Below are 21804 nucleotides of genomic sequence, written 5' to 3'. Positions count from 1 at the left end.
AATTTTTTTATCAACAGGTGTATTCCTCACTTTTTATATTCTTATCATGTTAAAATTTTTTTAAATTTTATTTTTAAACTTTACATAATTGTATTAGTTTTGCCAAATATCAAAATGAATCCGCCACAGGTATACCTGTGTTCCCCATCCTGAACCCTCCTCCCTCCTCCCTCCCCATACCCTCCCTCTAGGTCGTCCCAGTGCACTAGCCCCAAGCATCCAGTATCGTGCATCGAACCTGGACTGGCAACTCGTTTCTTACATGATATTTTACATGTTTCAATGCCATTCTCCCAAATCTTCCCACCCTCTCCCTCTCCCACAGAGTCCATAAGACTGTTCTATACATCAGTGTCTCTTTTGCTGTCTCGTACACAGGGTTATTGTTACCATCTTTCTAAATTCCATATATATGTGTTAGTATACTGTATTGGTGTTTTTCCTTCTGGCTTACTTCACTCTTAAGTAACAAACTTATAAGAATGGTTACATTTCCCTCCCAAAGATGTGATTTTTCTATCCTTAGCTTTGTATAGTCCAGTTTAGAACTTTCCCCCTTGTGAGGGCCTCCTCTCCGTTACCCTAATTTAAACACAGATGACATCTGGTGGCAAAGCTGTTCAATTACAAGTTTTATAGCAGTTTACTTATGTTGAAACAATAAGGAATATGCAGGTTTGGACAGAGAATTTAACCCAAAGAATATAATTGAAACTAATTATAACCTCAGTCATGTTTTTACAAGATGTACCCAAACCATGCACCAAATAGTATCTACTTTTAATTTTCATTTCCCTAATTATCAGAGGAATTATTTCCCTAATTATCTGGTGCTAATTCATCATCTGTGTTTCCTCATGAAAATGACTTTTCTCTAATCACTTATTAAAGGAAATCTGGGCACTGACTTTTTCACTTATATACCTATTCTGGATATAAGAATTTTATGAATTATGTTTATTACTTTTCTTCATCCTGTTATGCTTATTATCATCTTTCTTTGGCTGGCTTTTTTTTTGGATTTTTTTCTACTTTGTATGTTAAATCCATCTGTCTTGTGAGATCTTCCATTTATCGCTTTTTTTTTAATAAATTGCAATAAAACTACTCTATAGTCTTATTTGAAAATTTTTTGCATTGTATAGAATGGGCTGCAGTCTACAGTTAAATCTTTCTCATCCTAATACACTTTAAATTTTTTTTTTTTTTTTTTTACCAAAAAATAGATCACTTGAAAATTAACATTTGTGCTTGTTGTATAACCATGCTTTTATCTCATTAAATCCTCCCCAAAACCCCAGGAGGGAGGGAGGTACAAATGTTATCTCCACCTAACAGGAACATGAGACCACTCTGCTAGGACGAGGTAGAGCCAGAAGTGAACCACAGACATTATAATGCCTCCAAAACCCAGCTTCTAAGCCACTGTGCTCTGCCCCAGCTGTGGATACAGAGCTGTCCTACCCACCTTTGTTATTTAATCACTGCCTCCTCTTCTGTTATTTCTGCATTGTTTTAGTCAGCTCTTGCAAATATTTGAATTGCTTTTTGGAATTTCAGTAATTGTCCATTGTTCAAATTTTCTGTTTTGAGACCAGTACCCTTCAGTTGCTTGTCACCTTGAAATAAGTTTAAAATCGACTGTATTTTAAAATCATTACCATCATTGTCTTTAAGCGGGTCCTTTGAAAAAGTTAGACTTCAGTCATTTGTACTTTTCCTTTTCAAATAACTACAGACATTTCTAGTAAATAGCAATGGTACTGGAGGCATTTTATGCTGATCTGAGCTTTTGTTTTCTAGGGAAATCATTGTACACAGAAGGCATTTAGTGTAAGCCAGCAATTGGTTTTAAACAAGTATTCATAGTAGGATGAATTTCTCCAAGCTGAATTTTCTTAGTTTTAATATCTAGAAACGTGTCATTTATGTAATGCCTCATATGTGTACAGAGTGTAGTGGCAACACAAAGGAAGGAGTGGGCAGTTCTCCCTGGAGGCCGGGAGAGGCTTCCAAGATGAGAAGCCACCTTCCTAGGTTTTAGGATCTTCAGCTAAAGTTGGACCTTCACAGGCAGATTAATCAGAGGTAGCTCTGTGGGACCATGTGGGTCAGATCTTCACCTCTCCCACCACTTAAGCTTTGGTTGAAAACTTGGAATTTGATTCTTGGTTTCAAGATGCCCAGATCCTGCTTACTAGGCATATAAACTTTCATTTTGTAAATAAAACCAGACATTGTCTCTTCCTGTTGCTACCACCTGTCCAACTCCTCAACTCTAGCATTACAGCACCGTGCACAAGTTAAATATTTCACAAATGAGAGCGCTTCAGCAGAGTTGGGTGGCTCTAGGGATGACAGATGGAGAAGGCGATGGCACCCCACTCCAGTACTCTTGCCTGGAAAATCCCATGGACGGAGGAGCCTGGTGGGCTGCAGTCCATGGGGTCGCTAAGAGTTGGAGATGACTGAGCGACTTCACTTTCACTTTTCACTTTCATGCGTTGGAGAAGGAAATGGCAACCCACTCCAGTGTTCTTGCCTGGAGAATCCCAGGGACGGGGGAGCCTGGTGGGCTGCCATCTATGCGGTCGCACGGGGTCGGACACGACTGAAGCAACTTAGCAGCAGCAGCAGGGATGACAGAACAGGAGTGAAGAAGGATGTATCATTTCATTTGTTGTTTCTGTGAATATTTCCTGCCTAGGTTGGTGACCAGATTGTTGAAATCAATGGGGAACCCACACAAGGCATCACGCATACTAGAGCAATTGAGCTCATTCAGGCTGGTGGAAATAAAGTTCTTCTTCTGTTGAGGCCAGGAACTGGCTTGATACCTGACCATGGTAAGTAAAGTAGCTTGCCTGTATATGAGAGGGTGTCAGGGAGGGGGCAGCAGAAGGAAAAAAAAACTATTTGGAAGGGACAGATATTTTACTATTAATAGCTAATTCAGAGGTAACCACAAGAACCATCTAAAGTTAGTTACATAGCATAGTTACTATAAATTATAATATTACAAAATAAGTGACTTCATACAGGACTTTTATTACAACAGGATATATGTTAAGCTGCTTTCAACAGAAAATATAGTTGCTTTTGCAGAGAAATGTGCCTGGAGAAAATAAGAATGAGAGGCAAAGGATTTTAATGTCATGAAAAACATTTAAAATCTCTTCAAATGTTACTTTTTTCCTTATAGTAAGATGAGTTTCTTTCTTAAGGAACAGAGTAAGAACCTTAGGCTTTTCTGGTCATTTGTCAAAAACAAGTTACCTATAGCGGTACCTGGAGACAAAGAGTTGGACCTGGGACCATTTCCCTGGGTTCACTGTGTGTTTCTGAAGTATCACAGTATTAGAAACCACCCTTTTCCAGCTGAGCGCACTGGCTTACAGTACCACCCCACTGGTCCTCGTCCCCTCCAGCTTCCTTCCTCCCCGTAGAGCTTGTGGGTTAAGTGCAGACATCATCTCCTGTAGTCCCCTTCCAGGCTGTAATTCTCTGACTGTATTACCTTCCATCATCTGCTTGTAAATCATACGTCCCCGGTGACATCTTTGCTAACTGCGCTGTGATGTATTTTTTTACACAGTCCTAGGCTTTTTCTCTTCCTTCTTCAGGTTTGGCTCCTTCCGGTCTGTGCTCCTACGTGAAACCTGAGCAACATTAAGGCTTTCAGGGCTTTTCTTGGTCTTTCCTTAAAAAGATTTGGTAAATTTGCATGTCTTGTAAATCACTTCCTTCTTTTTTTTTTTTTAATTAAAAATGATGCTATTAAATACATCTACTTCTATCTTCTGCACTTTTCAGTTTCCTTTTGACATTAAATTTAACAGCTTAATGCAAGAGAATTATTTACAAATGCCCATGAACTCCATTCTGGTTACCATAGTTTGGTTTCCTTTATTAGTGGATTTTGGCAAATCTTTAAGCTATATCCATCAATAATAGCTAAATTAGTAAGCTGCTTGGACCAGATAATTTGGTCCAATTTTATTAGTTATTTCTTTTAAGCTTTTTATTGGGCTTTTACTACTTATAAAGAATTTACACATCATATATTATTGTACTTATGAAAAGTAATTAGAAAAACGAATGCTCTTACTTTATATATATATATAAAAGAAACAGCCTACCTTTCATGTACAAGTACAGTTGTCTGTATACATCTGCCATTTATATAGAGATATACATGAACTTTATAAAATACTCAGTCTGTTTAAACAGTCAGTAAAATTCAAATGGATATCAAAGTTCAAAACTTAATTGTTCCTATTATAGTTCTAAAATGTAATAATGTTCTTCTCAAAATCACTTTTTTAGGTGACTGGGACACTAATAACCCTCCATCTCCCAATGTGATTTATGATGAACAGTCACCATGTCACCTACCTTCGCACTCTGCTTCCATATTTGAAGAGTCTCATGTGCCAGTAACTGAAGAATCATTGATGAGAGTTCAGATATGTGAAAAGGCAGAAGAATTAAAGGACACTGTGCCTGAAAAGAAAAGCACTTTAAATGAAAATCAGTCTGATATAAAACATAAGTCTCTTCTTCATAAAAATGTGAATAAAAGGGACCCACCTAACAGTCATGGGCATGGTGATAAGAAAAATCTCTTGAAAGCAGAAAACGGGATCACACCAAGAGGCAGGTCTGCTAGTCCCAAGAAGTCAGCCAGTCAACATCTGGAAGAACATGCAGGAAAGATTCCCAGTCCTCTAAAAAATGACCCCAAAAGAAGACCCAGAGATCGCTCGCTCAGCCCCAGGAAAGGCGAGAATAAAAGCAGTCAGCTCGGCGCTGGGACAGCTTCTGGACAGGATCATTGTGGAAAAAGCAGGGGACGGTCTTCAAGCCCAAAGAAGCAGCAAAAAACCGAAGGCAGCAAAGACCAGTCAAATGCGAGTCGAAGAGCAGGGGGCCATGCTAGCGACAATGCTGAGCAGATCTCAGATGCAAAAGAAAGATCAGGTGTTTTCGGGAGAGACACAAATCTGAGTCAGCCTGGAAAAAACAGAACCAGGTCTCCAGAGAAAAAAAGCAAGCGAGTGGATGAAAGGTCTCTTCCATCCAAAAAGACTAACAACGTTACTAGTAGGGCAATACCAGAAAATGAAAGAGGCAAGAAAGCAACCTCCGGACAGATGAGTTCTAGTAAAGATAAAACAGGAGAAAATGTCAGAATATCAGAGAAGCAGCTAAAGCAGGAACCTGACGAAAGAATGGCTTTAAGCAAAACGGAAGATCACAAAAGAAAAGAACTTGAGGTGGCTGACAAAAACAAAGAGAGCGGAGGGTTCAAACCTGAAAGTGGTTCTCCCGCTAAGAAAATACCAATAACTCCAGGGCCCTGGAAGGTACCAAGTGCAAGCCGAGCCGCAGGCGCCACTGGGGTGGCTGAGAAGCGGCTGTGACCTTTAGTGTAAAACAAAGAAAAACAAGTTGCAATCTTTTCTTAGAAAAAAGCAGCATTTCCCCCCACCCCCACCAAAATCTTTTTTTCCGAAAATTCTGAAGCACATATAAGGACATTTTAATTTGAGCATCAGGTTACCTAGGCTGCATGAAGGGCCTGTAGGATTGCTAAGAGCCCACTGTCCCCCTTTGCGCTGAGGAGGAGCTGAATCCCAGTGCTCATCGGACACGCCCTGCTCAGGACACCCAGCTCGTCCTCATGAGTGTCTGAACAAATGACATGTTGACATTCATAATGTGGTTACAACTCATTTTATATTTGTGCCAAGTTATCTACTGTATCATGTCTACTTTATCCTTCTCACTCAGCTATTTCCACAGTAATGAAAAAAGTAGGCTTGGCTCGGAAGTTGATATTCTCAATAGCATGTTGCATGTTTACAGACAGAAATATTTGAGCCCTTGCAGAAGAGATTGTTAACTCATTATTAAAGATGGCAGTTACCTTTCCTAACAGCTACTGATGATGTCCCCGTTTAAAAATAAAACTCCCAAATATCACTACTGGAAAGAAAAAAAAAAATGTAGTCAAATACTGACTTTCTTACGATTTTGTTTATTGTAATTCGGCTGGGTAAGGCATTTAAATAACTGTTAAAGATGTTACAGATGAACTGTGTCATCCAACCCTAATTGATCAACCATCTCAGTTCACCCTTCTATTTGTTACTTTATTATGACACCACCAAGGGGCATGTGGAAATATCACTTATTGCTATTTGAAATTTCTGAAATCTAAATTTGTGTTTCTGGATATTTTGATTGAACTATTAATGCTAAGTCATTTAGTCATTAATACATACTATATATTTGAAGAGAGACTTAAATCACAAAACCAGTTTCACAGTCTGTTGCCAGATGAAGGACCATCTGGTAGCAGGTGTGTAGAAGCAGAACTTACCTGAGACTAGCTCAGCAACGGAGGACAGACGTGGTGGTAGACATTACGAGATCGTATTTAATTTCTAGCTATATTAACTTATTTAAAAACAGGACAGTAAACATCTGCTTAGCGTGTACAAATTTTCAGAATTCTTTTTTAAGGTCTAACTAAAGATGCTTACTGGAAGGTGGTTAACAGTTTTTAGCTCCATAAAACAGATCTGGGTTTTTCAGCCCCCAAAACTAGCATTCGGTAGCATCTATAAATAAAGGAACATTCTCAGAATAAAACCATTTTCTGGAGTATTTGAACGCTGTTGTTCTGTCACCCTCGGTTCATCTTGTTATTGTGAAACACATCATGTTCAGGTCCTTCCCTCTCAGAATCTGACTGGGAAATTCTTTAATATAACAACCGAAGCCCCTGTAGATAAGACATTCTTCCCAGAGTGAGATTTTTTTGAAACCCCCTTTTCATCCAGAACTATATTTACCTACCTATTGTAATTACTTGAATAGAGACAAATTAGAAGGCTTGATAATGCTAAGAATTTAGTACCACAGAAATGATTTATTTTCCCTATAGTCCACAATTAGTGATAAAAATCCTATTTTTATTGTTAACTGTGACATAACTTTGACGTCATCTGTTGTCAGTTTGATGTGGCTCTTTCCTCTCTAAGTAACCGGTCACTGTACTGATTCTGTACTGACTTAGCAATGTGGCCTTGGAATGCTAAGCAAAATATGGATGTACTGGTTGTAAATGTTTATATATTGTACAGTACCTTTATATATACACTTGAGGTTCTGATTAGAGAAAGATCTGTAAATCGCTCGTTATTTTTTATATAGATATTAAAAAAACAAAAATCAGTTCATGACTTGCATTTCTTTTTACTGTTTTTCTGCTTGTGGCGCTAATTCTCATCATGGTCTGAGTCCTCAGATTTTTATCCTTGTGAGTAACAAACATTCAAAGTCCTACAATCAGGCAGACTCTTACAGTGATGACTTTACCTGTATAGTTATACTTTTATCTCTAAATACATTTAAAGTTTAAAATTAGTTTGACTTGAATATCATTATACCTCCTTCATACCTTTCATTGTAGTTTTGTGTAAATAATTTGTTAGCCTGCCCCCAATCCTTTCTTACACTGTCAGGGAGAGAAAAGTACTTATGTTACTAGAAATTATTAGACATTTCTAATGGATATAGCAATGTAAGTCCAGTTCCCACAAATGCTGTTTCATCAGGTTGTGTGGCATTTCACAGTATTTTTTAAATCATTTTGTTTACTACAGGTTGTACTTACTTATACAGTGAAGTGTTTTGTCTTGACTTCACTGAAATTCTTGATATGAATAATGCCTGAAACCTAGTTTAAGACCATGGTTAACTGAATACTCTTGAGAAAAATAATTCCTGAACCTACCATTACATCAACTCATATTGAAAATAAACCCTAAACCTCTGGCTTCCAAGCTCCATCATGGAGATGTGTGTCTTAGCGAAGCCCACAGAGTGGCACCAAAATCATTTTGTTGTTTTAGTGAACTGACCACAACAGCAAAAATGTTCTGGGATGCATCACATTGTCTTCCTAGAGAAATCAGTAACAGCCTGTAATATTGTTGTCTTCTAACTCACATCAAATTTTTGGGACCAAGTAGCCTCTGCACAGAGTCAACTCCTGTGTCCAAGACTTCTGAAATAGAAAAGCATGTGATTTTTCTTATTTCTACATGAGCACATCTTGATCATTTCCTTTTTAAATAGTCAGATGTTTTCATGTAGAAAAAGTCAAATGCTTTTCAACATGGACTAATGAAGAGTTTCATGATTACTGCATCCAACATTCAAAGAGAATGGGGTTTTAAGAAAGCAAGGAATACCCAAATTAAACTGTGTGACAGTCTTAACTACTGACCTCCACAGAGATGTGCTTAGGCTGAAGTCTGGTCCAGAGTGAGCGCCAAGAACTAGGAACGCTGGTGTGAACAGACTTCAGTCACAAAACGTGACGATTCAGTCTGGCATGAAGGATTCATCAGAGCAACTTCTCACATCATCCTGGCATGCTCCAATGCTGAGAACTGCTTGTACTTTTAAACAATAACAGATTTACTTATTTAGGCAGCTCTTTATTTTTCATGCTATTAAGGTTTATCAGCAATACAATGACTGGTTTAAAGCACAGCATAATTATGACATCAACTCTATAATCTTTGCTTCAGTTAACTGAATTAGTTTTAAGATATTCACTAACTTGGATATGTTTTCAATGTTTCTGTGCAAGCAGAACCTTAAGTGTAAGAGAGGAGTATGAAGGCTTATGAAGAGTAGAATTTATCTGCTAAAGAACTCAACCTTTCTCATATATACATTAAAACACAAAAACATAGCCAAGTGCTTTAATTTAGCCTGAACCTATATTTTTCCAAAGAATCTTGTGGGTATTTGTCTATTATACAATGTTTGTATTAAAGCCAAGTGAACTATTAGTGAAAACACAAGTCGAGGCTTATTTTGTCCTTAATATAAAACAGTAATTGTTACCTTGAGTAATACCTTATTACAGCTTATAGGCTCAGGATGTACTGCAGGAAAGGTATGGAATTATTGCACATTTGTGAAATTCAAACTTCATTATTCAAGATGCACACCAATAACTGCAAGAAGCAAAGGATTACTTTAAATGACCAAACTAGTCAATACCTGTATAGACGAGATTAAGTTTAACGAATTTTGTTGTTCAGTCGTGTCTGACTCTGACCCTGTGGACTGCAGCACGCCAAGCCTCCCTGCCCCTCACCATCTCCTGGAGTTTACTTCTTAATAATGAATTTACTTCCTGATAATCCCAAGTCATACACTGTATTTGGAGAGTTAGACCCATTTGCCCCATTACAGAGTGTGTACATCTAAAACATTTCTAAAATGAATTTTATTAATTTGAAAGAGAGTTGTTTGTAGAGTGCACAGGTTCGCTGACCTCTAGACGCATGCTTAGTCATTTTAGTTGTGACCAACCTTTTGTGACCCTACAGACTGTAGTCCACCAAGCTCCTCTGTCCATGGAATTTTCCAGACAAGAAGACTGGAGTGGGTTTCTATGCCCTCCTCCAGGGGATTTTCCTGACCCAGGGATCAAACCAACATCTCTTATGTCTCCTGCATTGGCAGGTGGGTTCTTTGCCAGTAGCACCACCTGTAAGCCCTACCTATAGATACAATGAACCAAAAACAGACCTGCCCATAACCTTTACTTTGTAGGACATTCTGGTATTTAGAATTTTTCTACTTGTCTCTGAAAATCAAGAAAACCATACCCCAATTAAGAAAGTAGTTGGTTATTCAACTTTTCAAAGTGGTTTTATTATACATGAAGCATAATGTACATATTTAGGAAGTTTGAAGTTATACCTCCATGGCAATTTTAAGAGACAGACTCTTTCCCAAAACAACAAATTATAAAAGTAAGTGAACAGGTATTTTTCTTATCCATCTATGGTTATGACTTTCAATCAAATGTATGAATGGCATAATCTAGTTCTGTTTTTACATCTCGGTTTAATTTCTCAGTAACAGATAAATCCTAAAGTATTACTCCTTTTGGTGGATCAAAAGTCCAAGTTTCTAGAAATTACCATACAGGAATAAATGAAGCACAAAGAGTACAACTCTTCCATCCTAACAGAAAAAAAACAAAAACTGCATAAATGGTAAATTACTTGAAGTCTATTCATTCTACACATTTACATTATATACCTATTATGGAATCAGGTACTCTCCTGCATTCTGGGGATGGCTGCAGTCCATGGGGTCACTGAGGGTCAGACACAACTGAGCGACTTCACTTTCACTTTTCACGTTCACGCATTGGAGAAGGAAATGGCAACCCACTCCAGTGTTCTTGCCTGGAGAACCCCAGGGATGGGGGAGCCTGGTGGGCTTCCGTGTATGGGGTCACACAGAGTCGGACATGACTGAAGCGACTTAGCAGCAGCAGAACAGCTAGAATTAGCAGGCAGAGTACCAGAGAAAAGACAGCTGCATAGAGAGGAGAGAGCTCAAAAAAATGTGCTGCGAGTTCAAGTGTTCAGGTGAGTATGCATCAGCACAAGGACATACTCAACAGGGAAGGACCACCAAAAAGAATCAGGCCAAAAATTCTTGAGCTGGGAATAGTTCATGTTCCTACAGTCAAACTGAGAAAACCCCATCATGAAGAGGGCATCATGTAGAGTGCTCAGAAAAATATTGCATCAGTTGTGGAAAAAAGTAGCACCAGGTTTAAGGCTGCTCTGGCCTTCCTAACAAAAGCTTAAAAGCAAGCCTTAAAATGATCAAACTATTTGAATAATTTAACTATATTCTAAAACAAAGCTCAAGAATAAAGGAGGCACACACACAAAACCCCAACACCCAACAATGTAAAATTCACATCCAATAAGAAATTACTAAGGCATGTAAAGAAGCAGGAAAATGACCCAAAATGAGAAGAAAAATAAATCAATTTTAAAAAACCACAGAATGACATAGATGATAGCTGTTTTAATGTTCTTATTTACTATTTCTATTATAAATGTTATGAAAGCAATGTAGAGAAAAGAAAGAGCATGTTAAAGACAGACATAAAAGATATAAAAACAAAAGAGCAGTATCAGACTTCTGCAGACAAAATACACCATGTAGGATTAACAGCAAAATGAGATTATTGAAGGCACAGCAACAGAAACTACCCAAAATTGAAGACAGGAAACTGGGACATTGTATAGAGCATCGGTAAGCTGCAGGACAACCTCAAGCAGCCTGACACATCTGTGAGGTGGAATCTCAGAAGCGGGTGGGAGAATGGGGTGCAGAAACATTTTAATAACACAGCAACCCAGCCTGGTGTTCTGTGATGACCTGGAGGGGTAGGGGGAGGGAAGGGAGGCTCAGGAGGGAAGGGATATACATATATGACTGATTCACACTGTTATATAGCAGAAACCAACATAAAATTGTAAAGCAATTTTCCACCAATTAAAAAATAAATTTTTCTAAAACAACAGCTAAACATTTCCCAAATTTTATGAAAACTATAAATCAAGAGGCCCAGTAAGTGCAACAAATCCCAAGCACACGCACACACCCAAACTACAGCAATACACATTATAACAGCACAAATTCAATGAAAAAGATAAAAACCTTAAAAGTGGCCAGAGTTTATAAAAAAGAGACATTATACACAGAGGAACAAAGATGAGAATGACAACAGACTTCTTGTCAGAAGCAATGCAACTCAGGAGGCAGCAGAGTAACAACAGTCCTAAAACTGGAATTTTATGCCCAGCAAAAATCTTTCAAACATAAAGATTCAAAAATATTTCTCAACAAGGAAGGCCTATATACCTTGCTAAAAAGATTTCAGATTTTTACCTTCAAAGAAATACTAAACCATTGGTAGATTCTAAATGATGAGACTAGCATTTCAAAGAATACACATGAGTTTTTGAGATGAATAGGTGGGTATGGGAAAGAGGGATGCCATGTATATTTCAGAGCAGAAAAGCAGAATCCTGTTCAAAAACAGAAGATATTAACTTAGATGGGGGTGGTAAAAATGGGGATGGAAAAGAATGGACTGATTAGAAAAACATCTAAAAGATAATTATTCAAAGACTTGGTGACTGGATGTGAGGTATGAGAAAGGCGAGAATCAAAAATGATTCCCAGGACTTCCCTGGTGGTCCAGCGGTTGAGAATCCACCTTCCAATGTACGGGATGTGGTTTTGATCCCTGGTCAGGGAACCTAAGATCCCAACTGCCATGGGGCAACTAAGCCCTCGCACTGAAACTACTGAACCCACGTGCTCTAGAGACCACGTGCCACAGCGAGACAGCCTGCAAGCGGCAACTGGGGAAAACCACACACCGCAACCAGAGGAAGCCGGAGCACTGCAGTGAAGAGCCTGCGTGCCACCATGAGGGCCCAGTGCAGATAAAAAAGTGATTTTCAAGGTTCTGACATGAGCAAGTACACATACAGAAAAAATTACCCACCTGAAAAATCACTTAAACCAATTATAAACCATCAAAACCATAAATGAAACAACTCACTGGAGTAAACAATTTTAAATACTGCATTTAAGCTAAAGAATTCAATGTGTAAAAAATTCAAATAAAAATAGAACAGTGTTTTTGTAGGAGAAAAAAGGCATCTACTTTCTTCACCTGAAATCTGCATGGAGCTGCTCAATCCTGGCTTCGAGATAATTGTTCTTACTCATGATTTCTATGAGTCACCTGTCAAAACACTGAAGTGCCTTTACAGATCAGTTCCTTCCAAAGGTAAATCACTATAAAGGGGTTTTACTTATTAAAAAAAAAAAAAAATTTGTAACTCTCACGCAGTATTTAGAATGGCTGCAAAATTTTGGCAATCACTTCTAGTTCAGTTATCTTGCCCTCTATGTTTCTATCTTCACAGTTAGGAAATCTGTCAGCAAAAGATTTTTAAAGGGTTTTAAATAGTAATTACAAATGTTTATTGTGGATTTACCAAGGGTTAAGTACTTTATGCTAAGTACCTTACATGATAACCTCGTTTGACCTTAACAACCCTATTAGGTAGCTATTATCCCCATTACACAGGTGAGGAAATTGAGGTGCAAAAATGTTAAGTAACTTGCCTTGGACTATGAAGCTAATATGTAGCAGAGCCAAGGATATAAATCCAGAAAGGTCTGAACTCAATCCCTGGACTCGAGAAATTCATCTTTAAACCTCAAAAATCTTCCTGCCATAAAAGGGTATGTATAAATGATACACTGATTTTGCATGTACATACTTCACATGTAATAATAAAGTTTCTTAATTATTCCCATTCAAACATTCACAAAATCTTATCATTAAGATCTGTGTGCTTTCTATTTGCCTCAAGAGATTCTTCAAAGTGGGTAACTTAATGAGCAGGAATTACATGGAGATTATTCGTTTTCATTAACATATGTATGTGTATGTAAGTGTGACAGGGGATGCGGATAAGAGAACCCAATATCATCGATGGCACAGCTTGGCTCAGTATAGACACTGAAGACCAGAGACTGTACTGAGGGTACAGTAATGTAATGAATTAAATACATTCATTGAGTTGGACAACAAACCGAACACTTCACTTAGTACTGTGATGGGAAACATAGCTCAGATGATTCCAAATGGAAGACATACTGTCTGGTGAACACGGACACGTGTGCACAGAAAAATGTCTTATGCTGAATTACATGCTATATTATACGCATGACTGTTTCACCAACAACTATACAGTTATTAGGGTTAACTTCAAAATTATAAACCAATTGAAAATTTCTCCATAGTTTCACAGAAAAATCACAGTTTAAAGGTTATTTTTTCTTTCAACAACAAAAAAGCCTAGAAACTGAAATTCTCCAATAAAGTTCTTTTATTCAGGTTCAACCTAAAATAGTTAAAATTTAAACTTGATCTCTCTTTGCTAGAGAAATGAAATATCCAATTCTATAGACTGTAATAGAAAAGTACTGAATTTGTGTATTTCCAATATAGGATTTTGCTTCATGCTTTGGGCATCTACCCAAAAGAGTATTTCCAGTAAATATAAGTGTCACAGCATTGAAATGCCCAGAATAAATTTCCTAACTTAAAAAGTTGTCCTTAAGTTACTATAACACAACAGTCTTCAGTCTCCTGACTATTCATACTATTTGAAAACCATGAAAATACAGGTTTTTGGCATGCACGCCCAGTTGGAAAAGGCTCTGTTCCTCTGAAAACACGATTCATTAGATTAGGAGAGCTGAGGGCACCTCTGCGTATGAACAAGCAGGTGCGTGTCTCATGGTTTTGCAGTCATCTCTTTCCTTAATGGGGTAAGCACTGATGCCAGCAAGGGGAGAGAGTCCAGGCACATGACTCAGCTTATGACTTAATTTTCCACAGCTAAGAAAAGAAAATCACCAAAATCAGTTAGTTGGGGTTGATAGGTGGGGTTGATAGGTACACTTACATGTAAACCAAGAACTATTTACATAATAAAAAATATCAACTCTGGCAATAGCAACCATAGAACATCGTAGAGAAAAAAACATTAAAAATTTCCAGGATCAAAACTGATACACTGCAGCTCACGGGGGTTTCTGATTTTCCTTCATTCTGCCTCTGTACATTTCCCTAGCTCAGAGGCCACCCCAGCCCATGCTATTAGACTGACATGAGATTCAAACTTGACTTTTTGTTCCATTCAAGAGCACAGTCTATTGTGCTGTATAAAATGAGAAACTCTAAGCTGAATGTCTATTTCAAATGCTCATTTCTCTACCTGAAGAATCATTTCCATGCCAGCCACTCTCTCCCTCCATCCCACCTTCCCCCACTAGCTCTCCCTTTCTCTCTCTCATGCACATGCACACTGGGAAGGTTAAAGATTATTATACATACTAGCAAGTTTTAAGACTAATAAGGCAGATGCTACAGAGTGGTAATCTCACTTACTCTTATATTAAATCCTAGAAGATCACTTATAACACCCGAGACTGCAGAAAGGATAACAACTCGTGTGATATTGTAGATTAAGGGGTTCATCGTCAGTCCATAGAGTCTAAATGGTGTGTCCAGCTCCTAAAAAACATAAAAGAACTGAGATGAAATACATGGTTTCACAATAGCTATCAGTGATTATCAGACTGGTTTTTGAGTCTTGGGTGAGGATGACTGCTTAAGACCTCTTTCCTGATGTTCAATAACTACCTTCAAAAAACCTGTAATGAGGGGGAGGAGGGGGAGGATAAATTTGGAATCAACAGACACAGAGGACTGCATATAAAATGGATAAACAATAAGGACCTGCTGTATAGCACTGGGAACTATATTCAATATCTTGCAATAACCTATAACAGAGAAGAATCAGAAAAAGAACATATGTGTGTATATAACTGAATCACTTTGCTGTACATGTGAAACACTGTAAATCAGCTATACATCAATTTAAAATAATAATTTAAAAATTTAAAAATAATAATGTAAATAAATAAACGCCTGGAATGGGCTCTCACCTAGTGTTCCACTAGCTATGTTTTTAAAGGTGGATTCAAGCAAGATGCAATTTGTGATTTTCTAATGTAATTTTCAAATGTGACAGACAACAGCAATGATTAGAACTTGGGTAATAAGCTGGGAAACTTTTCTCATAGAGTCATTAACCCCAACTATCAAGTCCGTATTTTGAATCTACACAGCATTTATCTGTTACAAAGGTCCTCTCCAAGAAGTGCAGCGTTGATTTAATTAAATGGTAATAAAAATGCATCACAGGGCATTACTTACTTTTAACAACTTGGTGGAGAGCTTTAACACGTTGTTTACTAGGGTAAGCTGTTCTTTCTTATTCGGCTTTTTTTCCATTTTAAGATATAAATTAATCTAAGGGAAGGAATAGAGATTAGGGCAAATGTCATGTAAAAGATATGTATATGTATGTGTGTATATACACATATATATTGCATTCAATATGGCAGATTTGGAAGGCAATATTTTCAACTAAAATAAAATTTGAAATTCTAGTAGCTATTTTTACAGAGCGCATATGTCACATATCCAACCCCCATCCCTAATCAGTCACATGTGGGGGAAAAAAAAGGCTACTTAGTGAAGAAAAAATAATGATGAAGTAATTTATCGAAACAATGAAAATTTTATATTAATTTTAACAAGATGTAAACTCCTTGAGTTCAAAAACTATATCTTATTCATCTTGGTATCCCCCCAAAAATCTAACATCCTTATCATTCAGGGAATGGAAGAAGACTTTTAACTTACTAATTCCTTGTTTCTTCCCTTACAGTAAGAATTTTTCACTATAATTCTAAGTTCCACCCAACCACCCCCCCCAAAAAAAAACTAATGATATCAGATATTTTAAAACTTATGGATAAACATGAAATTAAAAACAAAAAACCAACTCTATACTACTTTATATTCATAAGAAACATTTCTCAATTGTCGTATCTACTCACATACTAAAGAGCAAGTATTTTTCAAACACTGAATGTATTCTATGACTGACAGAAAAGAAAGTGAAGAAGCTTACTAAACATACTTAAATGACGGGTACGCCAAAGAGCTAATACTTGACACAGAACATGAAATTAAAAGCATGCTCCATTACCACCACCAAAAATAATCTTTATACTACGAAGTAGCATGGAGAATCCCCGTGGACAGAAGAGCCTGGCAGGCTACAGTCCATGGAGTCGTAGAGTCAGACACAATTGAGTTATCCTGGGAGCAGGTGGGGAAGATATTATCCTCACTTTATATACAAAACAACTATATGGTTGCAGAGTGACTTGTAAGGGATAAGGTTACACAGCTAGAAAGTGACAGAATCTAGACTCAACCCTGAATCTTCTGCATAAATCTTATTACACCATTTCTAACCACTGAATCAAACTATCCAGGACCAGTCAATACCTGTTCAGTAAGTAATATTGAGACGTTGCTGTATTTCTTATTGGTTTCAGACCCCAATGAGGCTAAGCGCAGTAAGAAAAGTAGTAAAGCTGATTCCCAGATCAAAAACTCCCAATTATAAGCATCATTTAGGAAAGTTTTATGTCCACGGAGTACCTATGAAAAGGACCAGAAAAAAGTTAAGTTTTTCACTTGTATTAATTACTGTAATTACTCCTTTGCCAATTTAAAAACATTTACAAGATACCACCATTTTAATACTCAGAGCAGAAGTTTTAATACTCATAAAGTATTATATATTTCTCTAAGCTTCCCTACATTTTCTTCTTTGCATAAGGGACAGCAAGCATCTGGAAATAACCAAGGAAGAAAACATAAGTGAAATAAGACAAATGCATTTCCAAGCTCTTTAACCACAAGTGTGCCCACTCACAATTATATGGTGGTCATTTTTCAAAGTATTAAATTTGCATTTGGCTAGCAGAGGCCCTAAAACCTGCTGCCCACCCCACTTACATGACCAGGGAATCCTGAGGGTCAGTTCTTCACCCCACTTTAGGATCTGAATAACAGCAGCAGCCACCAGTATGCCCATTATGTGTCAAGTTTTCAGGTAAAAGTTTTTTTTTTTTCTTCAAAACAAGGAGGACTGGAGATAACGTGATAGAGTAAAAGAAACTTGAGTTCATCTCCTCTCACAAGCACACCAAAATCACAACTAACTGCTGAACAACCATCAGTAAAAAGACTGGAACCTATCAAAATAGATATTCTACATTCAAAGACATAAAGAAGAAACCACAGTAAGATGATAGAAGGGGCACGCTTACGATCATAATTATAATCAAATTCCATATCCCTTGGGTGCTGCTGCTGCTGCTGCTAAGTTGCTTCAGTCGTGTCCGACTCTGTGCGACCCCATAGACGGCAGCCCACCGGGCTCCCCCATCCCTGGGATTCTCCAGGCAAGAACACTGGAGTGGGTTGCCATTTCCTTCTCCAATGCATGAAAGTGAAAGTGAAGTCGCTCAGTCGTGTCTGACTCTTAGCGACCCCATGGACTGCAGCCCACTAGGCTCCTCCGTCCATGGGATTTTCCAGGCAAGAGTACTGGAGTGGGGTGCCTTTGCCTTCTCCTCCCTTGGGTGAGTGACCCACAAACTGGAGAATAATTATATCACAGAAGTTCTCCCAAAAGAGTGAGAGCTCTGAGCCCATCCTAGGCTCCCCAGCCTAGGCATCTGGCATTGCAAGGAGGAATCCACAGAACATTTGGCTTTGAAGGCCAGTGGGGCTTGACTGCAGGAGCTCCTCAGGACTGCGGGAAACAGAAACTCCACCCATGGAGGGGGCACACAAGGGGACTGAGGGCAAAAGGAGTGACTTTGTAGGAGTGTGGGCCAGACCTCCCAGCTGCCGCTGGAGGGTCTCCTGGGGAAGCAGGGAGTAGTGTGGCTCTCCCTGGGGTCATAAAAGCTGGCAGCTGACACATCAGGGAGTATTCACAGAGATGTGAACTCTGACTGGCAGTAAACATCTTGCTTGGGATCTTGGCACCAACACCTGGCCCCACCCAACAGCCTATAAGCTCCAGTGTTGAGACATCTCAGGGCAAACAACCAAAAGGGTGGAACAGTCCCACTCATCAAAAATAGGCTGCCTAACCACTTCCTGAGCCCATAACCACCTTGAGACACGCCCCGTGACACAGCCTGACCCACCGGAGGGCCAGCAACCCCTCTACCCACCAGTGGGCAGGCACTGGTTCCTCCCACAGGAAGCCTGCACAAGCCTGGAGACCAGTCTCAACAACCAGGGGGATAGCAGAAGCAAGAAACCACAATCCCACAGCCTCTGGAACTAACTCTGCAAGCATAGGTCAGAAACCACCCTGACAGCGGCTGGTCCCTGGCCCTTGGGTAACAAGATAAGTGGGAGAGGACTGTTGGGACACACAGGACATCCTCCACAGAGGGTCTCTTTGCCAAGGTCAAGAAATGTAACTAATCTACTACATACATTAAAAAAAACAATGACTTCCCTGATGGTCCAGTGGTTGAGAATCCACCTGCCAATACAGGGGACGTAGGTTCGATCCCTCGTCTGCAAAGAGTCCACATGCTGAGAACAACTAGGTTCGTGCACCACCACTACTGAAGCTTGTATGCTCTAGAGCCCATGAGCCTCAACCACTGAAGCACGTGTTGCAAGTGCTAGGGCCCACGTGCTGAGAGCCTGTGCTCCGCGGGAAAAGCCACCGCAGTGAGAAACCCACACACCACGACTAAAGAGTACCTCCCGCTCCTGCAATTAGGGAAAGCCCACGAGCAGCCATGAGGACACAGCACAGCCCAAAATTTAAAGTTTCTAAAATAAAAAAATAAACAGCAAATTGTCGTTTAAAACTAAACAAACAAAAATAAAAATTTAAACAAAATGACACAGCAAAGGAATATGTTCCAGATGAAGGCACAAGGTAAAACTCCAGAGGAACGACTAAGTGAACTGGAGACAGCCAATCTACTGATAAAGAGCTCAAAGTAAAGATCGTAAAGATGATCCAAGAACTCAAAAAGAATGGATCAAAGAGCAGTAAGTTTTTAGCAAAGAGCCAGAAAATATAAAGAACAACCAAACAGAATTGAAGAATACGATAACTGAAATGCAAAATACATTAGAAGGAATCAATAGAAGAATAAATGAGGCAGAAGAATGAATCAATGAGCTGGAAGATAGAATGGTAGAAATCACGGATATAGAACAGAATAAAGACAAAAGAATGAAAAGAAATCAGACAGTTTAAGAAACCTCTGGGACAATGGCAAATGCACCAACATTCGCATCACAGGGGTCCCAGAAGGAGATGAGGGAGAGAAAGCCCTGAGAAAATATTTGAACACTTTCCTATCATGGGAAAGGAAACAGTCACCCAAGTCCAGGAAGCATAGACAATCCCATATAGGATTAACATGCTGAAACATACAGTCATCAAACTTAGAAAAATTAAAGACAGAGAAAATATGAAAATCAACAAGGGAAAAACAACAAATAACATACAAGGGAATGTCCATAAGATTATAAGCGGATTTTTCAGGAGAAACTCTGTAGGCCAGAAGGGAGTGGCCTTATAATATAAATATAAATGATATATTTAAAGTGATAAAAGGGAAAAGCCTACAACCAAGACTACCAAGCAAGGCTCTATATTGCGTTTGATGGAAAAATCAAAACCTTTACAGACAAGCAAAAGCTAAAAGAATTCAGCACCACCAAACCAGCTTTAAAACAAATGCTAAAGCAATTTCTCTGAACAAAAAAGGCCACAATTAGAACAAAAAAATTATGAAATGAAAAGCTCATCAGTAAAGGCACAAAACCATCCACACACAAATATAACATTAAAGCCAGAAATTGTGTGGGGAGGAGAGTACAAATGCAGGCTATTTAAAATGCATTTGAAATTAAGAGATCAACAACTTAAAACAATGTTGTATATATATAGGCTGCTACACCAAAACCTCATGGTAACCACAAACCAAAAATCCTAAATAGATGTACACACAAAAAAGAAAAAGGAATTCAAAGACAACACTAAAGATAGTTAACAAATCACAAGAGAACAAGAGGAGAGGAGGAAAAAAAAATCTCCAAAAACACATTCAAAACAACTTAAAAATGGCAATAAGAACATAGACAGTGATAATTAAATGTAAACAGATTAAATGTACCAATTAAAAAAGACTGGCTGAATGGATACAAAAATAAGACCAATATATATGCTGTCTTCAAGAGACCCACTTCACATCTAGAAACATATTCAGACTGAAAGTTAGAGGATGGAAAAAGGTAATCCATGCAAGTCATGGAAAAGGTCAGTTTTCATTCCAATCCCAAAGAAGGGCAATGCTAAAGAATGTTCAAACTACTGCACAACTGCACTCATCTCAACAGGCTAGCAAAGTAATGCTCAAAATTCTCCAAGCCAGGCTTCAACAGTATGTTTGAACCACGAACTTCCAGATGTTCAAGCTGGATTTAGAAAAGGCAGAGAAACCAGAGATCAAATTGCCAACATCTGTTGAATCATCAATAAAGCAAGAGAGTTCCAGAAAAACATCTACTTCTACTTTATGGACTACACCAAAGTCTTTAACTGTGTGGATTACAACAAACTGTGGAAAATTCTTAAAGAGATGGGAATACCAGACTACCTTACCTGCCTCCTAAGAAATCTGTATGCAGGTCAAGGAGCAACATTTAGAACTGGACATGGAACAACAGACTGGTTCCAAATCGGGAAAGGAGTATGTCAAGGCTGTATATTGCCACCCTGCTCATTTAACTTATATGCAGAGTACATCATGCAAAGACTGCCAGGAGAAATATCAATAACCTCAGATACACAGATGACACCACCCTTATGGCAGAAAGCAAAGAACTAAAGAGCCTCTTGATGAAAGTGAAAAAGGAGAGTGAAAAAGTTGGCTTAAAACTAAACATCCAGAAAACTAAGATCACAGCATCCGGTCCCATCACTTCATAGCAAATAGATGGGGAAACAGTGGAAATAGTAGCTGATTTTATTTTTCTGGGCTCCAGAATCACTGCAGATGGTGACTGCAGCCATGAAATTAAAAGACGCTTGCTCCTTGGCAGAAAAGCTATGACCAACCTAGACAGCATAGTAAAAAGCAGAGACATTATTTTGCCAACAAAGGTCCATCTAGTCAAAGCTATGGTTTTTCCAGTAGTCATGTATGGATGTGAGAGTTGGACTATAAAGAAAGCTGAGCATTGAAGAATTGATGCTTTTGAACTGTGGTGTTGGTGAAGATTCTTGAGAGTCCCTTGGACTGCAAGGAGATCAAACCAGTCAATCCTAAAGGAAATCAGTCCTGAATATTCATTGGAAGGACTGATGCTGAAGCTGAAACTCCAAT

At 38.6% G+C, this 21804-nt stretch overlaps 2 protein-coding genes and 1 long non-coding RNA gene across 9 annotated transcripts in view; 1 reads left to right on the top strand and 2 right to left on the bottom strand.

Moving 5' to 3' along the window:
- MAGI3 (membrane associated guanylate kinase, WW and PDZ domain containing 3) overlaps nt 1-7242 on the top strand; it is a 262766-nt gene extending 255524 nt beyond the window's left edge. For 2 of the 4 annotated variants that reach the window (XM_005887098.2, XM_070367459.1), the window contains exons 20-22: nt 2708-2846; nt 3624-3714; nt 4327-4462. In XM_005887098.2, the coding sequence (XP_005887160.2) occupies nt 2708-2846; nt 3624-3673 (189 nt within the window). In that variant the 3' untranslated portion in view covers nt 3674-3714; nt 4327-4462. Of the gene's footprint in view, nt 1-2707; nt 2847-3623; nt 3715-4326 lie in introns of all 4 variants that reach the window. The other 2 variants (XM_005887097.3, XM_070367458.1) reach the window with 1 other exon arrangement.
- On the bottom strand, nt 3025-4729 carry LOC106700664 (uncharacterized). Its single transcript, XR_001351324.2, has 3 exons — nt 4591-4729; nt 4396-4503; nt 3025-3659 (listed from the first exon to the last, which is right to left on the bottom strand). It is a non-coding gene; the product is annotated as an uncharacterized lncRNA (long non-coding RNA).
- Nucleotides 7243-7388: 146 nt separating the features above from the next.
- The window catches only part of PHTF1 (putative homeodomain transcription factor 1), an 80188-nt gene continuing 65772 nt past the window's right edge, over nt 7389-21804 (bottom strand). For 2 of the 4 annotated variants that reach the window (XM_070367463.1, XM_070367462.1), the window contains 4 exons: nt 16865-17020; nt 15719-15814; nt 14888-15013; nt 7389-9041 (listed from right to left, as the gene is read on the bottom strand). In XM_070367463.1, the coding sequence (XP_070223564.1) occupies nt 9009-9041; nt 14888-15013; nt 15719-15814; nt 16865-17020 (411 nt within the window). In that variant the 3' untranslated portion in view covers nt 7389-9008. The other 2 variants (XR_011463629.1, XM_005887099.2) reach the window with 2 other exon arrangements.

The sequence above is a fragment of the Bos mutus genome, chromosome 3, assembly GCF_027580195.1.
Source record: "Bos mutus isolate GX-2022 chromosome 3, NWIPB_WYAK_1.1, whole genome shotgun sequence".
Taxonomy (NCBI): domain Eukaryota; kingdom Metazoa; phylum Chordata; class Mammalia; order Artiodactyla; family Bovidae; genus Bos; species Bos mutus.
The sequence above is the reverse complement of the archived record's forward strand: the minus strand, read 5'-3'. Positions and strand labels throughout refer to the sequence as shown.